The 20,301-nt window shown below is 41.7% G+C and overlaps 1 protein-coding gene across 2 annotated transcripts in view; it reads left to right on the forward strand.

Annotated features, from left to right (window-relative positions):
- Positions 1–18,881, forward strand: part of slc7a8a (solute carrier family 7 member 8a) — a 28,195-nt gene extending 9,314 nt beyond the window's left edge. For both annotated transcript variants that reach the window (XM_085398702.1, XM_085398694.1), the window contains exons 2-11: positions 4,427–4,631; positions 8,125–8,276; positions 14,084–14,209; positions 14,995–15,148; positions 15,580–15,703; positions 16,769–16,872; positions 17,262–17,358; positions 17,474–17,623; positions 17,824–18,001; positions 18,409–18,881. In XM_085398702.1, the coding sequence (XP_085254828.1) occupies positions 4,471–4,631; positions 8,125–8,276; positions 14,084–14,209; positions 14,995–15,148; positions 15,580–15,703; positions 16,769–16,872; positions 17,262–17,358; positions 17,474–17,623; positions 17,824–18,001; positions 18,409–18,569 (1,407 nt within the window). In that variant the 5' untranslated portion in view covers positions 4,427–4,470 and the 3' untranslated portion in view covers positions 18,570–18,881. The remainder of the gene's footprint in view (positions 1–4,426; positions 4,632–8,124; positions 8,277–14,083; positions 14,210–14,994; positions 15,149–15,579; positions 15,704–16,768; positions 16,873–17,261; positions 17,359–17,473; positions 17,624–17,823; positions 18,002–18,408) is intronic.
- The last annotated feature ends 1,420 nt before the right edge of the window (positions 18,882–20,301 follow it).

Consider the following 20,301-nt stretch of genomic DNA (forward strand, 5'->3'; position numbering starts at 1 on the left):
GTTGACTGATTGATTTTCAATCAAAATAGTTACCAAATAACCAGAAATTGCTTTTCATTTCAATTCAAATGACCACAATCAGCCTACTAGCACTGTCACTATCCTCGTGGATTAGATGGACTCAGTTAACGCGAGCGGTGAAAGCCATCCCTCATTTGTCTAACAGCAACAGGGGTCTCTCGATGCATTATCATCATCACATGACAAACTGATCTATAAAAACTTTGGGGTAAAATATGGCACAGGTTGTCCTGCCAGAGTGTGCGGTCCTCATGCTGACCTTGCCAGGAGGAATAGAAGGGCGGGGGATGAGTCACTCATTCACGTGTTTCCACGGCAACGGGAGAAGAGAGGGGAGACGGCGGGGTGGGTTGATATCCCGAGAAGCTTTCAACAAGAGAGGAGTACAAAAAAATGACGTGGCAGGGAGAGATGAGACTGTTACTCTGTGAAATCAGACGCTGGAGATCCCTGCGCATGCTGACAGCATCCTTACTCCACCAGCTCAGCTCCACCCTTCAACACACCCGCATTCATCATAATCTAAACTGCTTGCTTTATCAATCTCCATTTACCTGCCAATCGTTAAGAAATGTTGGGGCAGCACAGGGCCGGGAGGTTTTTATAGCCCTCCATAGTCCACACTCCTCGGCGCTCAGCCCTCTTGTCCTTGGCCAAGTAACTCATTCATGCCACTTCAGTTCACGCCGTCCTGTGCGAGGGAGACGTGAGCTCAGGTGACTCGACTGATCCTTTGGTTCACGAACATGCCCTGCTGGGTTTCCATGAAAAGGGTCGAGCACACGAGGACATCAAATGTTTTTATGACCTATTGTACAGTTCAGGCATTTATCGCTCATACACGTACACACACACACACAAATGAAGGTCCAAAGCCTGGGATTAGAAGTGAACTTTTGGCCATTCTTGGCTCCACCCTGATAATGCTGTTTTATTAGCTTGCCTGGCTTAGCCATGTCTGAGCTGCACTCCAGTCTTTGTATTATGTAAAGAAATTCCTGGATGAATCGTACTTTTATTAAATATTAATTTCTTTTTAAACTGACTCACATTGCAGAGACTAAATCCAGGAATAATTGGCAGGATTAATGATAAACAGACAAACAAGCCTGCCTTTATTTTGCTTCCTCTTTTCCTCTTCTTGCTATCAAAACCATTAATGCGAGTTACGTCCGATTAATTACTTCAGTGTAATAATACCTTCCTTTCATATTCAAAAGCATGCACGCATGCACAGTCTGAGGCTCCGGCTGAGGGCCAAGCAGCAGGTTGCCTCAGCTTGGTAGCTGTTTAAACAGGGATTTGCAGCTGAGGGGAAATACAAAGACTAATTCTACAGAGCTTTGCAAAGGCTCATCTGGGTTATATCATAATGCTGCACAAACACACACACGCTGCCTAACATTTATAACTTGTGGATGCTGTTTGGTTGAGTGATATCTTTAGGGGTGTCACAGGGAGGCTCAGGCAAGCTAATTTATACAATAGGCTGTATATAAAAGAGGGACATAGGCATCATTTATCTACAGTCTATGTAAAAGACTGAATATATAAACAGTGGTTAATGTGGAAACCATTGGCTTATAAACTACGGTTTCAAAGTGTTGAGTGTAGCATTTTAGCATTTTCTTTTTTCTTGTGGAAAGTTGTCTTAGCCACTTTCTTGAGCAACGTGCGTCTCTAATCTGCTGTGACATTAAGACTGATGCTGACTTTGCAAAAACACCCTTGGAACAAAATGTACTTACTGGGGGGGATGAACACCAGACTCCTCAGAAGGTCTTTCATTACAACCTCAACACAACAAAGCAGCATGTTCCTGTCACTCAAAGTGGCCTCGCCCATAATTATGCACAACTAAGCCTGAAAATATTTTAAATGGGTTTATATGTTGTTGCAATGTAGACTAAGACCTTGTTTTGTACCAGATTAGAAAAATCTTAAATCTGTTTTAAAGTCGGAGTTTTAACATGAACACCGCCTCATTTCTGTATCCAGCATCAGGTGTTTTTGTGTTTATTTTTCATGGCATTGTTTAGATTTTGGTTGTCGATGCCAAGTCTTACTACCACTTAAAACATGCACGTTAAGTGTTTTTATTTTTGCTTCATCGCATTCTCTTTTTTGGTGTTTTATGTTAAAAAATTATTTTGCATAAAGAATTACGTATCATTTAATTTGCAAATTATCGTTACTTTTTAGCTACTTTTTATTTCATTGGGGGTGGGTGGGGGGGTTACATGACTGCTCTGGTGACTCATGTGGGCAGCTGAACGTACCAGACAGTGATCCCAGTTTCTATTATGAGTCACATAAAATGTGGCTTCCTAGAAACCTAGATATGAAAAAGTGGTCTTTCTAATTCCTTAAAAATGAAATCTTGTTTTGAAAAACAAGGAACAGAAATATGCTCAGAGGGCACAAACCAATCCTCTTCCTTTATGAAACAATGATCTAATAAAAAAAATATTTTATTTATATTTTGTAGTTAAAAATGTACCTAAATATGTGAAAAAGAACAACTTTGTGGAGATTCGACAGCTCAGACTTTTTATCGCCTGCTTCTTAAAGGTGATGCAGCACTCAGCTGGTCAGAGATTGCAAAGAGTTTAGCAACTCCACATTAAAAAACCAAAAAAACCTCCCAAATTTCTTTCCCCTTGGCCTGCTTGGAGACAAAGGGGTGTAAAACAACAAATGTAAGAACAGGAAACATGCAGATTCCACATTAGTCAGCAGTCTTGCACCGTAGTGCGCAATGATGCACATGACATGAACGCACTACATGCACGCACACATTTGATTGCCTCTATAAAAAAGTCTCCATTATCTAAAGCTCAGAGCATAAACACATTCAAAACAACATAGATCAGACACTTTACACTCAAAAGCCTCTGGAAAGTCTACCAAACTTTATGTTGCACAGGCAAATCCACCCATCCAGACCGTTTTACAAGAAAAGCAACATTAATGCTGAGTCAGCAGATGGCTGCTTTCCCCCCCTGCCTCTAGATGTTAAAGGTGAGGCACTTTCTGTCATAAAGTTGTCAACAAAATCAGGGGAGAAAGAGTTTGTTTGTCTCCTTTTTACCTTTAAGCTGCAACTAGCGTTATGTAAGCCAGCGGCTGCTCTCGCCACTCGCACACGATCCATATGGAGTCTGTTACAGCTAAAAAACAATGTGCATGTTTTTAGTTGTGCACATGCCTTTGACTTAGATTAGGCTAATCTTAGAAAGCCGAGGTACCACGAGCGCTTAAATAGAGCAGCATTGTGTGTGTATGAGTGTGCAAACAAGGGAGGATTTTTAAAAAAAAAAATTGTTTGATTTAGATTTATACAGGCCTGAAGAATCAGTCCTGTATTACACAAGTAATTAAAAAAAGCCCACCTGATTTCCTGGAAGATATATAAACAGAGATGTAGCGTTAATATTACACAGGTAAAATGTCTAAAAACCTTTACTAAAGGATGGTTTAGTTTGTCTAATTGGTTAAAATGGAAGTAGTTTGATAATATTCACAACTTAGAGCCCTAATCCCCCAGCTTGGTATGAACAGGAGTCGACAGCAGCTTAAATACTACACTTTATCTGCAGTTATAGCAGCCACAAAGGATCCACCTGATGATGTCTCGAGGCACAATATGATAGCATCGTTCATATCTCTGACTTTTGTACTGTAACACTGCACTCACTGTGATTTAACCCAGCCAACCTTTGACCCCGGCACTTTTCCCTGTGGCTGATGGCATCAAGCCTTCAAACCACGGTGAGCTGAACTTGATCAGTTCTCGTGACCGCCAACGTCAGCCTTATCAGAGGAGTGAACGCTTTCGTGTTAGACCTGAACCCAACCATCCGTCTCTTTCATCTGCTGTGCAAACTGCTCTCTGATGCTCATTGAATATGTCAGGGCATTATTCTCCCCCCTCTGCGTCCACGTTTCAGTCCTCCTCCCTCTTTGCACTCGTTAACCCTGCTCTCGGCCCTCTTCCATCTCCTCATAGCTATGCCAAGTCAGCATATCGCAGGTTCCCACTTTGCCAGGCAGCTCGACTGATTCATTGCTGTTGAAACTCTGCTCGTTCTCTCTCTTATTTTTTAAAGCATCTTTTCCATTTTACTCGTGACCTAACTATTTATTTCCTGTCTAGTTTGTCATATGTCTGTTTCCTCAGTCTTTCCCTCGGTGCTTCTGGGTGAATTCATACACCAGTGATCAGCCATCCACTTGTATAATAATCACAAGATAGTAATAAATTGGTAGAGCAGTTGCCCTTATAGCCACACTTTGTTTTCTAATAACATGGGACAAGCCCTAAAGCTAGACAACTACTTCCCATAATGCTTTTGGACAGCACTTCTGAAACGTGAACCCTTTCTCTCCCTCCACCCTCCACCAGGTAACATTATTGGCTCAGGTATCTTCGTCAGCCCAAAGGGTGTGATGGAGAATGCCAGCTCAGTGGGCCTGGCTTTGATCGTCTGGATCATCACCGGCATCATCACCGCCATCGGGGCGTTGTGCTACGCCGAGCTAGGCGTCACCATCCCCAAGTCTGGAGGAGACTACTCCTACGTCAAGGACATCTTCGGCGGGCTGGCAGGGTGAGTGAGTCGTTCGTTCTTTTATAGATGTCACACATCTTCAGGGGTAAATCAGCACCTGTGTTTTAACTCTTCCCCGATTGGAGGTCTATTAGGGGTAACTCTGTTTTGTTTATTTTAATTGAGGAGTTTCTATCATTGGCCTCGTCATTGAACAAAAGGCCTCAGAGTAGCTTACTGGGGCCACCCTTCGAAAAAACAGAAACTTATCCTAATGGCCCTGAAACCATGTTTTTATTGATTATATACTGAGGTGTCAAAACTCAACATTAAGGATACAGGGGGGGGGGGGGGGGGGTCGCCAGCTGTCTTCTTTATGCTGGAAAAAGTTAAGACCATGACGTACAAAAAATAGGACACCATTTGTTACTAATTGAAAGCTGATTTTCTCCATAACAAATGTGTTTTCAAAGGATTACATCTTTGTAATTGGAATGATTTATAGTTCAGCTTCTCTCTTTGGACTTTTTTATTCACTCTCACATCAGTGAGGGCTAAGAAGCCCCCAGTCATTCCACAAAAGGTTTGGTTATTAACTGCATAACAAAGAGAAGAAGGGCCTGAAATGGGCCAGAAACGACTAAAGTTAATTTGACATGGATTTGACGAGTCCTGGTGGATTATCCAGCTGATGGAGCTCAGATGTATGGATCCAAAGCAGGTCCAGAGGTACAAGCACAGCAACCAGATATAACATATTAAAAACACTAAATCCCACAATGACGTTAATTTTGTGAAATTTTTGCATCTAAAGTCCACCGTAGAAAGGTGGACTTTAGCTTGTAGCCAGCTGCAGATCTTAGAAACAGACATTCACCCAACTGACTCAAATTAGTTGCCAGTAAATGAGCTTCCAGGTGACTCAGAGAATCTCGAATGGCACGCCGCTGTGGGGGTTTTCAATCTTTAATGGAAAGTTTTGAATTGACTTTCCGCTCACGGCCTCCTCCCATTCATCCATAAATGGCTTCTTACAGCAAGAGCTTGGGAATCACGCTAAGTTAGTTTCCTAGCAAAAACAATATTGTTTGTTAGCGAAGATTTCACACACACTAGGCCTTTTCTCAGAAAGTAAACACACACCAGACCATTGTTGTTTTTTTTTCCAACTATCACAAGGATGCATATTATCAAGATATTCTGGGAGAGGAATTCAAGCAGACCAAACAGACAATGATTGTTTGTGTCTCTTTGTGCGCAAACTATCAATACACATCAATGAACATCTAACTCCAGAGACTTTGTACTCTGTGGCTTCACATGCTCAGTTTGAAGTGTTGGGGCCGCACCGTTTCCATGTGCCCTGGGTATAGCATAAATAAATCCATGTTCAAGGGATGTTTGTTTTTGTTTTGCTGCTCCCTTTGTCCCCATCTGTGTATATGGGGGCGTGCTTATAAGTCACTAACTGGAATGGTGGGTGTACTTACATCACCTTCGCAGCTGTGCGAAGGCGAGCTCGCAGAAGAAAGAATTTGAAAATTGTATCGTCAAACACTTGAATGGACAGCGCTTCATGCACAAAGGGCCTTTGTTGTATCAAACTGACGAGGGTTACGTAACACCTGTAATGTCCCCTACACGGAATACTGTAGGTGTAGCTGGTTTCAGTGGTTTAAGTGGAAGTTAAATGGAAACAAATGATTCACAAATTTCTCATTACATTCCATCATCCTAACTGCAAACCCTTCTGAAACTCTACACCGTAACTTTGCTGTGCCTGACACCGTAAACTGACGTGCATTTACTTAGAAATGTAACTGCAGGCCATGTTGTAGCCTCGACAAGTGGGTGACGCCGACAGCTGCATCTGTAGCTGTCGAGGGCGATGTATGGTTACATTTCTAGGAAGGTGCACGTCAGATTACGGTGTAGGATTTCCAAAGGGCTTGAAGTTATGACGTACCTAATGTGTAGGTTTAAAACAAAGTCGACTGAACACTAGCAACAGTGTCAACCACTTGTGTAGTCTAGGTCAAAGACTATACATAGACTCAGTGCAGAAGAAAGGCATTACTGTTAGCATTTTAGTTTTTAGGTGCAATGCTAACTTATGAGCTAACAGAATCTAACATTGTTTTCTAGCTGCATCCACAAACTTTATACACTGATATATTTAAATACTACTTAGTGCTAAATAACTTACAGATTGTTCTTTTCATAATTTATTAACAACCTAATATTCAACAAGTCCATTTTATAATATTATAGATAATTTATACATTAATTAACATTAAAATATTGCAGCTAGCTTGGTGTGCTTCAAAGTGTAATGGTAGATTAGCTTGTTTCATCGTTGTCACCTTAGTTTATCATATGTTTACACATTAAACCCAACACATTATTTTTTTACTGTATTTAACAGTAATAAATATAGGTTTTAGATCCTTTTAGTAAAGTAAAAAAATACATCATTTACCTGAAATATACTAAATTTGAGTATTAAAAATGCTAAAAGTGAAGCGAGCAGTGTGAAAGGGGAGTTATTCGAGAGTGACGTTTTTTAACAAACACTCACAAATTCCAGCGAGCCGCCATCCCATTAATGCACTCGAGTGTAATGATCCCTTTTTAAGCTTCCAGAGAATTTAATGGAGATATCACGTGTACGGTTATACCTGTCACTCCGTTAAGCCCCTGAGCTCTGCTAAATCTCGTGTCATCAGCCCGATATTCATTTTATTCCACTATTGCTGATATCTGCCTGTTTGCATGTTTTTGTTATCATGCTGAGGCGAGTGAGATAAGTATTGTCAGGCATGTCTATCTAAACAAATCATGTAAGATGAAAACGAGGTGAAAATTACAAAATACATCAATGTGAGTAAACACAATAAAAAATGTAACAAAAAACAATGGGCTGATGTGATATTAAAGCAGACAATGTGTAACATGTGGCGTGTTGGTGTATTGTTTCACTGTTGCGTTTCTCCATGACTACTGCTACTTTGGCAGGTTAAAAGACTGGATGAGTCACCCCATTTTAAACTGTTGCCAGGCAGAAATGTATGGTCTGGGTTAAACTAAATGTCGTTTCCCTGCACAAACACAGGAAAATAACGGGGCAATGTGCCGGTAACCTAACATCAAAGTAGCTGCAAATTTTTTTTACTATTTTAGTCACAAGCAGCATGAGATTTCCTCTCTTTGCTTTGTTCTGAGTGATGCAAGGAAGTGGTTCTATTCAGTAACTGGGTCATTTGTTTTTTAGTGTTAGCTGAGTATAGCAACTGAAGCCATTCATGGCTCCTCAGAACCCAAAGGTGACACTGTTGTGTAGCTTCTTTTCCTAGTACAAACTATTAAATTAATGTAATGTGGAGAAAGTGAAATAGGCACTGGTACTTTCATAAATGATTCACTAATCATTGACTGTTACAAGCTTAATAAACCATGAACATATGAACTGTTTTATTGACTTGTTATTTTTGTTCGCGTAGTCCATTAATACTCAGTTAAAGTTCTTTCATAACTATCCCTTCTTTTTGCGCAGGTTCCTGCGGTTGTGGATCGCTGTGCTTGTCATCTACCCGACCAACCAGGCTGTGATCGCGCTGACGTTCTCCAACTATGTCCTGCAGCCTCTGTTCCCCACCTGCTTTCCACCAGAAAATGGCTTGCGTGTGCTGGCTGCCGTTTGTCTTTGTGAGTAGCACATCACATCTAACTCGTGTGCACACGCCCAGACACAAATGAACCACAACCCAGAGGTGTGTTTTCCACGTCATGGAGGACAGACTTCCAACAACTAAGATAAACTGAACTACAAACTCTGACTGAATTTAATGGCGTTAATGCTAAACTGGTGAAGGCATTGACTTCTAAAGGTTACATAATAATTTGTGAAACACAAAAACGTTTAAGCAGTGATGTCTGTGAAGGTTCTCAGTCGTCCAGGTCATCGTAGTCTAAGGGGCTTGGAAAGAAAAGCGTCTGGACTTCTTTAAGTTTCTTGAAGACGTTTCAGCTCTCATCCGAGAAGCTTCTTCAGTTTTAAGAGCAATTGGTGGAGAGTCCCAGATTTTTTAAGACCTATTGGGTGTGTCCATAAGAGGGTCGTGGAGTCTCTATTGATCCTCTGCCTAATCACACGGTGTGAAAACGGGTGTTGGATCTCATAACTGGATTATAGATGGCGGACAGTTGGTGTCGTCAGCACATTGGTGTCGACACCAACTGTCTGGAGTTCTTCAAGAAACGTAAAGCAGTCTTTCTGAGCTGCTTAGAGTGGGGGTTTAAATTTGGCTTTAAGTATTGGTTATAGTTTCCTTGACGCATTGCCATCATATTTTGGCTCGGGGTCTCCAAGTGGTGTAAATGTCATCATCAGATAATGAGCAGAAGGCTCTATGGAGACCCTGTGGTTGTGTGATTGCTCCAAGTCTTACGTGGAGACTTGACCTTACAGCGGACTTGGAACGATGACTTGATCGTCTTGTCTCCGGCGCTCCATGTCGGCAACAATTGAGTACAATCGAGGGTTTGGGAGACATGTTTCACCTATTTTAAGGCCTAGTTCACTTCTCTTGTGGGAGGGGCTTAGAGCAAATATCTGCTTCATGCAGCTTTAACAAACGAGTCTAATAACAGCATTTAGATGTTGTGGAGTTCAACATTTGAAAGTCCTTTCAAGCACATTTTCCAATCCAGCAACTGTTGCTTTGTTGACGTCATCACATTCAACCTATTTATAATTCACTGACTGGTTGAGTTATGACTTTGTTTATCCAGTTTATGCCTTCTATCCCAGTTTTCCCCTGTTTTATGAAGCACTTGTGTTTTTTAACCCTCAGTTAGAGGTCATGTGAGAGAGGAAGTGCACAGGGAGCTGGCAGAGTTTAGCCGTGAGGAGTAAATGTGTGGAGACAAATGGAGAAATGTGTTGGCGCCAACATGACTGTGGTAGATTTGAGTACTTTGACAAAGTTCACACACACTAGACAAATACTTCAGGGAGCCTTGAGACACAAAAAGAGACGGTTGTGAAGCCTGGAGAAGAATACATGCACTGTTTGTGTTACCTGGCGGCGATTCGTGCGTTTCATGTATACATTGTTTTTATTGGGAGCTGTGGTCTAACCCCTGCAACTCTAATGAAATTTATTGGGGAATAAGGAGAGCAACAATGTTTTTAGGTCATCTCTTCTAAGGTACTGCAAAGTGCTTTCAGTTCTCAGGAGGACAACGGTTGTGTTCAGTGTGGTGTTTTCTGGATGCAGATTGATTTAAAATATCTCTCTCTGAGTTAAACTGCACACTAGTTCCTTCCTCGAGGCATTCTCACTCACTCATCTTGTATACTGCAGCTCTCTCAGATGTTTCCTGCATCTCCCTACTAAATCCAACTCTTGTTGTTTTTAAACTTTCTTTCTTTTTCGCCCTCCATCACTTTTTTACCATTACACTCAAAAAATGGTTGGATTTAGATCCTGAAAGTGAGTGGATGACTGCAGCATTTCTAATCAAAAGGCCGGTGGTTTGATCCCTGTCTGCATGCTAAAGCGTATAAAACATGCATAATTAAAAATGGCAAATACAAAGTTTCACTTTGTAAGTTTTTCAAGGGAGAGTGAAACTTTTTGCGGAGTATTGTATATTTTGATTTGCTTCCCATGATGAGCTCAGCTTGCTGTCCTGTTTGGCTTAATGATGCTGAAAGCTCACTTTCCAAAGACTTGCATGAGAATGCATGAAAAGACATTTAAATGTAGTTAACCAATTGATTGCTGCTAATGACCATAGCCAAAAACACTACTGCTACTTTACTAAGCTGGCAGAATAAGCAGTCTTATGCTCCGAGTTATTTGGCACCAAATAGGTGGACAGCAATAATTGCTTGCTTACATTTGAAGAAATGTCATTTGAAATTGGCAGAAGAAGCCCTGTTACAACAACAAAATAGCTACATGGCACGCTTCTTGTTGGAAACACTTAAGCTTAATGCGGGAAAGCCTGTAAATACGCCTCTGAAAGGGCTGAAAGGGATCAAACTTAATAACCATCATGGTCCTTGACAAGATATACAACAAGCATGTTGGTGCTGACGAAGCAGGCAGGAAACAGCTTCTTTGATATTGTTTAGTTTTTCTGTTTCTGTCTGAATACTTTGCTTTTAATGTTTCTGACACATTGACCTGTATTAACCTGCCTTTTTTTAATCCACTTACACAAATGACTTGAAGCCAAATGTGCTTAGCTCTACCAAGAACTGCTAGCACATGCTTTATTGCGTAATTCTAGATTTTCTTCTTTCTTGAGTTGATTAGACAGATGTTGCCAGGCAGCTTTTAAGGGGAAAAAAAGCTTGCTGATGATTTGTTGCTCAGAGAAAAGTTGGTTAAAGGTCACCTGCTCGTTTCCTTTGGGTCTGTGTTTAGACGTACCTGTGATTTCCTAAACATGGCCTTTGCAGAATGTTATGTAATAGTTTGCAGTAATAGTTTTGCCTTACTTATTTATTTCCGGATTAGGTGACAGGCAAACCAGACAGTACCAGTCACTGGGCAGTTTGACAGCATCATGCTGCATGACAGGCTTTTATTTTTTAAATGGTGTACCATTTCAAAGACATGCAGGGGGATTCTTCGTGAGGTCTGCCTCTTCCTACAGATGGCTCCGTGCAAGGTCATAATTCTCCAATGTTTTCCTACAGGCTCATGGTTAATTCAGGACATTTTCCTATACACACACACATGCGCACGGAGCAAATAATGTCTTCATTTTGTATGCTGTGCTTAGAAAAAGCTCAGCAGCTCCAAGTTCCAATGGTGCCTTCAGGTGTTTGTCCACAATCTGCCAGTCAGCAGCAGAGCAGGAGGGAATGTTTATGCTGTAACTGAAATGCAGAGCAGTGGGAAACATCATCTGGCTCTTAAAACAGTTGTTTACCACCAGATCAGTTTGGGGATTTAATATGTAGTTAATGAGAGTTACATAAGAATCAGTCTTGAACTAATCTGCATGCCTTTTGTTTCCTGCTTTTGTGTGGAGGAAGTAGCAGCAGGAGATGCACAAATTTCTGCGTAGCTCCACCACAACTATGTCCGATCTGCAAAGCCCATCATGTGCCCCTCTTTGTCTGCATTGAGCACACAGTATGTTAATATCATGCATGTCCGTTCACGTGCACCTGGCTTTGTTCCCCGCAGTGGCAGCTCCGCTCAGAGTTATTTAATGTGATGAACTTAATCCCACAAAGTCAAACAAGCTTATTCTTTGATGGCACCCTATTGGCCTGAACCCACTGGCTTGTTGTGCTCAGCAGTACAGATCAAATCCATTATCTCTTGTATGTGTTAGCTTTCCCATGAGGTCAAAAGCTTTTCTAAATACATTTTAGGACTTTCTAAAAAAAAAAAAACTTCTGCTAAATGCTAGATGAGCAGGATTAGAGAGCTCTGAAAGGACCAGACAGTTAGAAAAAACATCGGTCATCCCTATAAAACTTTAACATGTCAAGTAATTTCTCGAGGCCGCGCTTATCTGGCTTCATCACATCAACCCTGATATGAAGCTCTCTAGTAAATACATCGACAGGAGCAAGTCCACAAACTTTCAAAAAGTAGCAATCACATGTAATGTTGCACTATATAAGCATGCAAGCATAGAAATGCTCCAAAGTGCATTCACACATTGCATTATTCATAAATCGCCACTCGTGTTGTAGCAACTAATTGCTTCCTTTTAAAGGGAAACTGCAGGTGAGGCACACGACGATAATGGGTGAATGTGATGATGCAGCAAGGGAGTCAAATGTCGCTGCTGTCCTACATGTGCGGCTTTAATCTAATTCACTGACCTGATATGAGAGAAACTTTAAATCTATCGGGGTCATCAGTGATATATCTCATATCTCCTTTGCCTGTTGGGCAAAATTATGCAGTGACAGTGCCTTTGAGTGAATGAAGTGATAAAGCAATTAATGCATAAACCAGCACAGCCTTCAGTGTTACTGATCAACAAATTTTACTCGGTTACTATTACTTCAGCTCATAAACACCCGACTCCAAAGATAAGTCGACATAAGCATGCTCAGCAGAATACTTTTACACAATCTATACATGGTCTGACTGTTTCACAGTGCAAATTTCGTATATGTCCGGTAATAACAGTAGGAGTGTCCGATCATACGTGACAATCTGAAGTCAATGATATTGAAGGATTCGGTTGAAAAATTGGAGCAAAGTGAAGTAAAACAAGTCCAGTCAGGACCACAAGAAAGTCATTATGTCCATCTGTTGTAGTTTTTGTTGGTGGTGTGGTTCTGTTGTTTTATGCTTGCAACGCTGAAAGCAGAGAGGGCAGCAGCAAGACCTCAGACCAGAGCAGCATTAATGATGGTAGATATGCTCTCGGCTAACGCCTGATTTAGGAATCGCTGTTGAGGCTACCACATAACCTACGTAAGCTGTCAACGTCACTGCCGATATTTACGCTGGTATGCGGTGAATTATGTTAAATACCTTGTCCAAGGTATTTAACATAATTCCAAGGTCCAAAGACATGCAGCTTGTGGGGATAGGTTAATTGGATAATCCAAATTGTCACTAGGTGTGAATGTGCGAATGAATGTGAGTGCGAATGGTTGTCTGTCCTGTGTGTTAGCCCTGCGACAGACTGGCGACCTGTCCAGGGTGTACCCCGCCTCTCGCCCTATGACAGCTGGGATAGGCTCCAGCGCCCCCCCGCGACCCTGAAAAGGATAAGCGGAAGCGAATGGATGGATGGATGGACCTTGTGGTCCTTGTCCCAGTGTGTTTCATGTGGTGCCAGCTGATAGAAACAAACAAAATGCTGGGACTTTTTCCCTCCTGGGTCTTTGCTCTTTGTTGTGGTCAGTTGTTTTTTTCGGGTACAAAACATTTTTGTCCCTCTAGTTCTTTCCCTTACATCAGTGCTGAGTTTAGTTTCAGCAATTGCCCTCCAGGACTTCACTGACATTTGTCCTTACATTTGTACTATGATTATTGCTCCTAACTATGATACGATTTTTAGGCAATATTGTTATTCTCATTCATACACTGCTGCGAAAAAGTAGCCCGAAACATGGCACAGGTGTAATTGGCCAATCGCAGTAGTTGCTGACTGCACCGACTCGACGTGTAGTTACATTTTTAGGTAGGTGCAGGTCAGGTTACATTGTAGGTTGCAGGGCTGGTTTTCCTGGGTTTCGCAGTTAAGACGTAGCCACTAAAGGCTAAATTCTCTGAAACGTCTTGATAAGACGGAGCTGGGGTGGAGTCGGGTTGCAAAGTGGCTTGCATATTCATATTAAATAAAAGAAGACAGAAGCAGCCTAAATAGCACAGTTTAATGAGAGTGATATCTGCTGAGCCGTCAGCTGCTGCGAGCTGGCACTGAGATCAGCGACAGCTTGCAACTGAGCTTGATTTTGAGTATTGGCTGAATTAATGCTGTCCTTGATTAATAACTGTGTGCTTCTCTCTTATTAGTGCTGCTGACATGGGTGAATTGCTCCAGCGTGAGGTGGGCCACCAGAGTGCAGGACATGTTCACTGCCGGCAAGCTGCTGGCGCTGGCACTCATCATCATCATGGGAGTCGTGCAGGTCTGCAAGGGTAAGCTCACCGCTGCCATATGTGCATTCATATGTGCATCGCTCACAATGGTTTCGCCATTTCTTGCACACACAGACACAGACTTAGGGTCAGTGGGGACGCGCTCAGTGTGTCGGGACAGTAAAGGCTTCACATCAGGGGTCAGCGAGTTGCTGGGGCCCTTTTGCTAATATCAGCAGGCTTGTGAGGGTTTACAGCACAAACATGGCTGAGGAAGAGTTATTGTAAGGGCAAAACGGGGATTTCTGCACAATTGTCTGGAGATAATGAAGAGTTCAAAGGCTGATTTGATGGGAGGAATTTAGCTCATATCTGAGGAACTGTATGCAATAGAGAGAGTGGTAGACATATCTTTAAAAACAAGCCTCAATAGGGGATTTAAAAGAATAAAAAAGAAGGAATGAGGAAAAGCAGTACACATTCTGCAAAGTCACTTTACAAGGATTTAACAAAGTACCTTTTACAACTTGTTTTATACACGCTGATTTCATTAGCTGATAGTTTTCAGCTGGGCTCCCTACAGCATGGCCAGACCTCAGAGGAAACCAGGCTGTTTACCCCGGCAGCAAAACAAGTTATCAAACCAGAGATAAATGATTGGGAACAGGCCCGCTTAATTTGGGAAGGTCATGTAGATTTAAGAAATGAACAGAGAGAACCATAAAATAAACTGCTTTTTGTTTTTTGTTATTTACTATGACTAGAAAATTGGAAAAGTTTGTGCTATCGTTGTAAATGTTCCATTGTGTTTGTGCCAAGCTGAAGATTTTCTCCTCTACCTGTAGGAGAGTACTACTGGCTGGAGCCTGCCAACGCCTTTGAGCCCTTCCAGGACTACGATGTAGGTTTAATAGCCTTAGCTTTCCTACAAGGCTCCTTCGCCTATGGCGGGTGGAACTTCCTCAACTATGTCACAGAGGAGCTGGTGGATCCTTATGTGTAAGACACTTTACGCTGCCTCTCATATACATATATAAATATGAAGCTGCTGTGTGTAGAAAACCACATTCCCACAAGATTAAATGCCACACTGCCACAGGAATATATCTGATTTATAAGCTGCTTGTGACTGTTTGAGTAATTAGCAGTCACATACCAACAAAGCTTATTTTTAATCCCTGATCCTTTTTGCTAAAGCTCTCTGAAATTTATGTAACTTAACAATGGAAAAATTCCCCCTGACATTCCCAGTGTCTGGTCACAGATGTAGAAATAAAAAAGTAGTGACTTATTTCCTCATTTCCTTTTCTTTGGTAACCTTTCTTATCCATTAATACCCCACCTGTAAAACATCCTTTTTAATTTCCTTCCTTAAATCTTTTGCTTTTCTCTCAGTTCTTAAGTGAAGTATTGTGCTGTATTGTCTTCAGGAACCTTCCTCGCGCCATCTTCATCTCCATCCCTGTCGTGACCTTTGTTTACGTCTTCGCCAACATCGCCTATGTCACAGCCATGAGTCCTCAGGAGCTGCTTGCCTCAAATGCTGTTGCTGTGGTGAGTAGCTGTGGTGGTCCTGTCACTTCATTCAGACACACCTTGTTATTTCAAATGAATGACACCCTCTAATGGTCGTTGTTGGTAAATGCATGGGCAATAATACTATGACTGTGTAGGACAGGGGTGGGGAACTTTAGATGTGTCCTTGAGCACACAGCTGATGTAAAGGCTAAATGACCTCCTGAACATGTCTTGAAGTTCTCCAGAGGCCTGGTGATTAACTAGTCATTTGATTCGGGTGTGTTGACCCAGGGTGAAATGGAAAACCTGCAGGACACCAGCCCTTGAGGCCTGGAGTTCCTACCCCTGGTGTAGGATCTCAGGCATCTAGGTCAAGGTAGCCTTGAGAGCTTGAAAAGAAGGGAGCTGGATGTGGTTTTTTGAAGATGTTTTGCCTCTCATCCAAGAGGCTTCAGTTCTCAAACAACTGGTCCAAGGTCCAAGATAATATACACCTAGTAGGGTAACCATCCCCTTTAGAGGTGGTCCTGAGTCGTCACCAGGGCTGTTGGAGACATTATGGTGGGTGAGTTTATTACCTGGGACTCTCTGCTAGTTGTTTTAGAAATGAAAAGTCCTGTTGCCTTCTTTTAAAGCTCTCAAGTCAGTAACAGTGTGTTAGATTAAGAAAAAAACAGGAACTTTTCTGTGATTTGTTTGTTTATTACTTTGGCATAGTATGGATGTCCATGAGGGAGGTCTTTATCAGTGCCCTCGTTCACATTTTTCAAGCTGCCCAGTGGGTCAGATTGGAATCTTTGATTGGTCGTTTCAGGCCCATGGGCCTTATGTTTGACACCAGCAAGCTATAAGATATAAAAAGTAGTGTATGATTCAGTTGTAGGGTTAATTAGCATGTGACAAAACTTGAATGTAATCTATGAGTACATGTTAAGCAGTCCAGCTCCAGTTTAAAGTAAATGAACATGAGAGGTGGTGTTGAAGTGGGTTTTGCGTCTATATAGGTCTTCTGTGTGTACATCATCTATTTCTATCTCCAATTAAAACACATACTTATGTGCCTTTATGTCTGTTTATCATCCAACCCTTTCTCCATCCCAGACTTTTGGTGAGAAGCTGCTCGGAGTCATGGCGTGGATCATGCCCATCTCTGTGGCTCTCTCCACCTTCGGGGGAGTCAACGGTTCCCTCTTCACATCTTCACGGTTAGTTGGACTAGACTGACTTGTATCAACAGACTACGTACTATGTGAAGTCAGTGTTTGACATCAAGGCCAAAGCTTTACTATGAACTGCTCTAACATGACACATTTTGCATGGATTGTCTCAGTAGTCCTCAAATTTAAAGTCTGTTCTTCATAACCAAATGTAAAATGTGGCAGACAGAGAAGTCAACTAGGGCACTTGGTTTGGGGCAGGCAGCGTTTTTGGAGAGGTCGAAATGAGCTTTAACCTGCTTTTATGTCCACTAAATTCATCACAGTCGTAATACTGAGCACCCAGACTCCCTCCAGTCTTTCTTGCTTTCTTCATAATGTTTGGCTTCTCCCTCGTGCTAACATTGTTCATTGTGTTTGTCCTTCTCCCTTTGCAGACTGTTCTTCGCCGGAGCCAGAGAGGGCCACCTCCCCAGTCTGCTGGCCATGATTCATGTGACACGCTGCACTCCCATCCCTGCCCTGCTCTTCACAGTGAGTACTGCTCTCCCTGTTACACGGCTCCATATTACCTCTACCACATACACAAGTTCTTCTGTCTCCATTGACCACACTCGGTTAAACACAACAAACCTTTCTCATTCCTCAGTGCCTGTCCACCCTCCTTATGCTGTGCACCAGTGACATGTACACCCTCATCAACTACGTGGGCTTCATCAACTACCTCTTCTACGGAGTTACTGTCGCCGGGCAGATTGTTCTGCGTATTAAACAGCCCGACATGCACCGGCCAATCAAGGTCTGTTCATGTGGTGCTTTGGTTTAGCTTTGTACTCAATATATTTTGCACTTTGCTTATTTAAACAATGTAAATGTCCATCTAGTTCAGCTTTAATGGGAATAGCTTTTAATTTGAGTTAAATGAATGATTAAAAAGTGGTTTAAAAAAAATTGTTCTTTCTACGTTATAAAAATCTGTTTTCCTCTCTCTCCTCTCAGATCAGCCTGATATGGCCGGTAATTTACCTCCTCTTCTGGGCCTTCCTGCTCATCTTCTCCCTCTACTCTGAGCCCCTGGTGTGCGGCATCGGCCTCGCCATCATGCTCACCGGTGTCCCAGTCTATTTCCTGGGAGTATACTGGGACAACAAGCCACAGTGCTTTGACGCTTTTGTTGGTATGTCCCCATAAATCAGCCCAATATTTTTCCTCTCATTAACTTAATGATTCAATGTTCAGGAAATGCAAATTCATTATTGTTTAGGAACTATTTTATAAGTCAGAAGTGTTCTTTGACACCGTACTTAATTTAGACACAACATGCTTTAAAATAATTATATATTTACAGAAGCAATCATGACCAGTGGAACTTCGTGTCATAAGATGTAGCTCTTGGGTTGTTTGTAGTTGACTTTGATGTGAATTTGTTAGGACGTCCACTCCACGACCGCAATGTTATAAAATGTTATAACTACAAGTAATAGCAGTTGTTTTTCTTTATGCTATTTAATAACTGCATCATGTAGTCAGACAGCCTGCACCTCAATCTGTCCTCACTCCTTTTCTTTTGCTCTCTTCTCTCAGATAAAATGACATACGTGGGCCAGAAGTTCTGTATGGTCGTTTATCCGGCCGAAAGCGACAGCAGCAGCAGCGGGAGCGGCGAGGAAGGCGAGGAAATGAAGGAGGCTAGGGCTCCTCTGTCGAAGGAGGACAGAGACAACCGCAAATCAGCAGACTGCTGAAGTGCAACTTTTCATATCTCACCTGCTCACCAAACATATTCAGACACCCACGTGGGTGCACACGCACACACACACACACACACACACATGAAAACACACATCTATACACGTGCCCCCACGCCTAGTCTTTTATTTGATGTCAAATTAAGTAGTCTGGCCTCAAACCTTCCTGTCTGGGGTCCATCAAAAGTGCAATAAACAAAGGTTAGCACCTTCCATTTCATCATCATCATCATCGCCCTGCCCTTTATTCACTATCTGCAAACTCTCGCTGTAAGAGCGACTTTTTTTATACGTTTTTTTTTTTAATTTCTATCACAAGACTGACCGTGATGACTTCAATGCTTTTTTTTGTTCTTAGTTTTTTTGATGTTGTTAATCTGTGTTTTCATGCGTTCAGCACACCCGAGCTGCATTTTGATTGTGAAAATCCGATTCAGATCAAGTCATTTCATGTTGTGATGTACACTAATACTGTTTTTGTGTTTAACTTTAATTCTGAAACATTTCTCATTCATTTACTTTGTAATTGTGATAATTGCTTAAGTTTTTCTAGTACTATTAATATATTAATTTTAGTGTTTTCTAACACAGTATTCATGTCAGCTCTTTTTGTATTCTTCGAAGTGTGAATGTGGGACACCTGTATTGTATTAGTGGTGCACAGGTTTTTTTCTTAATTGCCTTAATTAGAATATACTCCTGTGCTCGTGTGCCATTCCAGCTGCGTTTTGACAGATGTGGGGACTTTTTCTTTTCTTTTATCAAAAGAAAATGAAGCAAACCCCCCCCCCCCAAAAAAAAAAACACACTACACAGCAGCACGGGCTGAAAGGAGCCCGCTGGTGAGTCGCGCTCGTTTTCTCCATGCTTTGCTCGCGTGCTCGTGTGAACGCCTGCGTTTAAGTGTTTCATGACCTCTGATGAAAATGTTTTTGTAGCTTTACTTTGTAGCTTTGTTGAAATCAGTTTTATGCTTTGTGTAAGGCATAAGCACAACAGCTTTACAACAAAATGATATTTTCGAATAAAGTAATGAAGTAGACGACATTTTAGTGCAATATTACGACTGCTACCAGCAAAATCTGAACACGCACCCCTGAATGAACTCATTACATGCTGTCTGGTTATGTTATGATTGTCCTGTACATTCTGGTAACAACCCTCCCACGCACATAAACACTCACTCCTGTATCCACAGCCTTCCTAGTTTTACACTAGTGTCTCAGGGCATCCCCACTGCCTTCTCCTTACATACAGTACACTGCCTAAAACCAAACACATCCGGCTGACGGCTTGTTTGAAAACCAGTTTGTTAGTGGTATATGTCTATACTGGTGCTTTAGATATTTATTCCTCAGGAGTCTCAGTCACACAAGAGGATGATAAGTGTTAGAAACCAGTGTTGTAGAGATTTGTCTTAAACTGTAAGAGGCGCAGGGTTTCTTGGATGTCTTTACAAGTACAATGATGTGTTTTGTGCCTGATTGTGCATTTACACCAGTGTCATAACAGTCTGTAGATTGTTTCTTAGTAAATAAAAATAACCACTGACTAATGTTTGAATTTTTAATTAAGGCCTCATTTATGTCTATCTATCTATAAATGTACACAAAATAATTTCAAAGGATGCTTTTAATGTGAACACCTTCGATCGTGACATTTCCATCAGTTTTTATGACGCAGGCCTGAAAACTTTTTCAACTCTGAAACAAAATGCTGCAACTTTATG

The sequence above is a fragment of the Rhamphochromis longiceps genome, linkage group LG3 (assembly GCF_057381845.1).
Source record: "Rhamphochromis longiceps isolate RC_006_pf linkage group LG3, R_longiceps_female_GT1.1, whole genome shotgun sequence".
Taxonomy (NCBI): Eukaryota; Metazoa; Chordata; class Actinopteri; order Cichliformes; family Cichlidae; genus Rhamphochromis; species Rhamphochromis longiceps.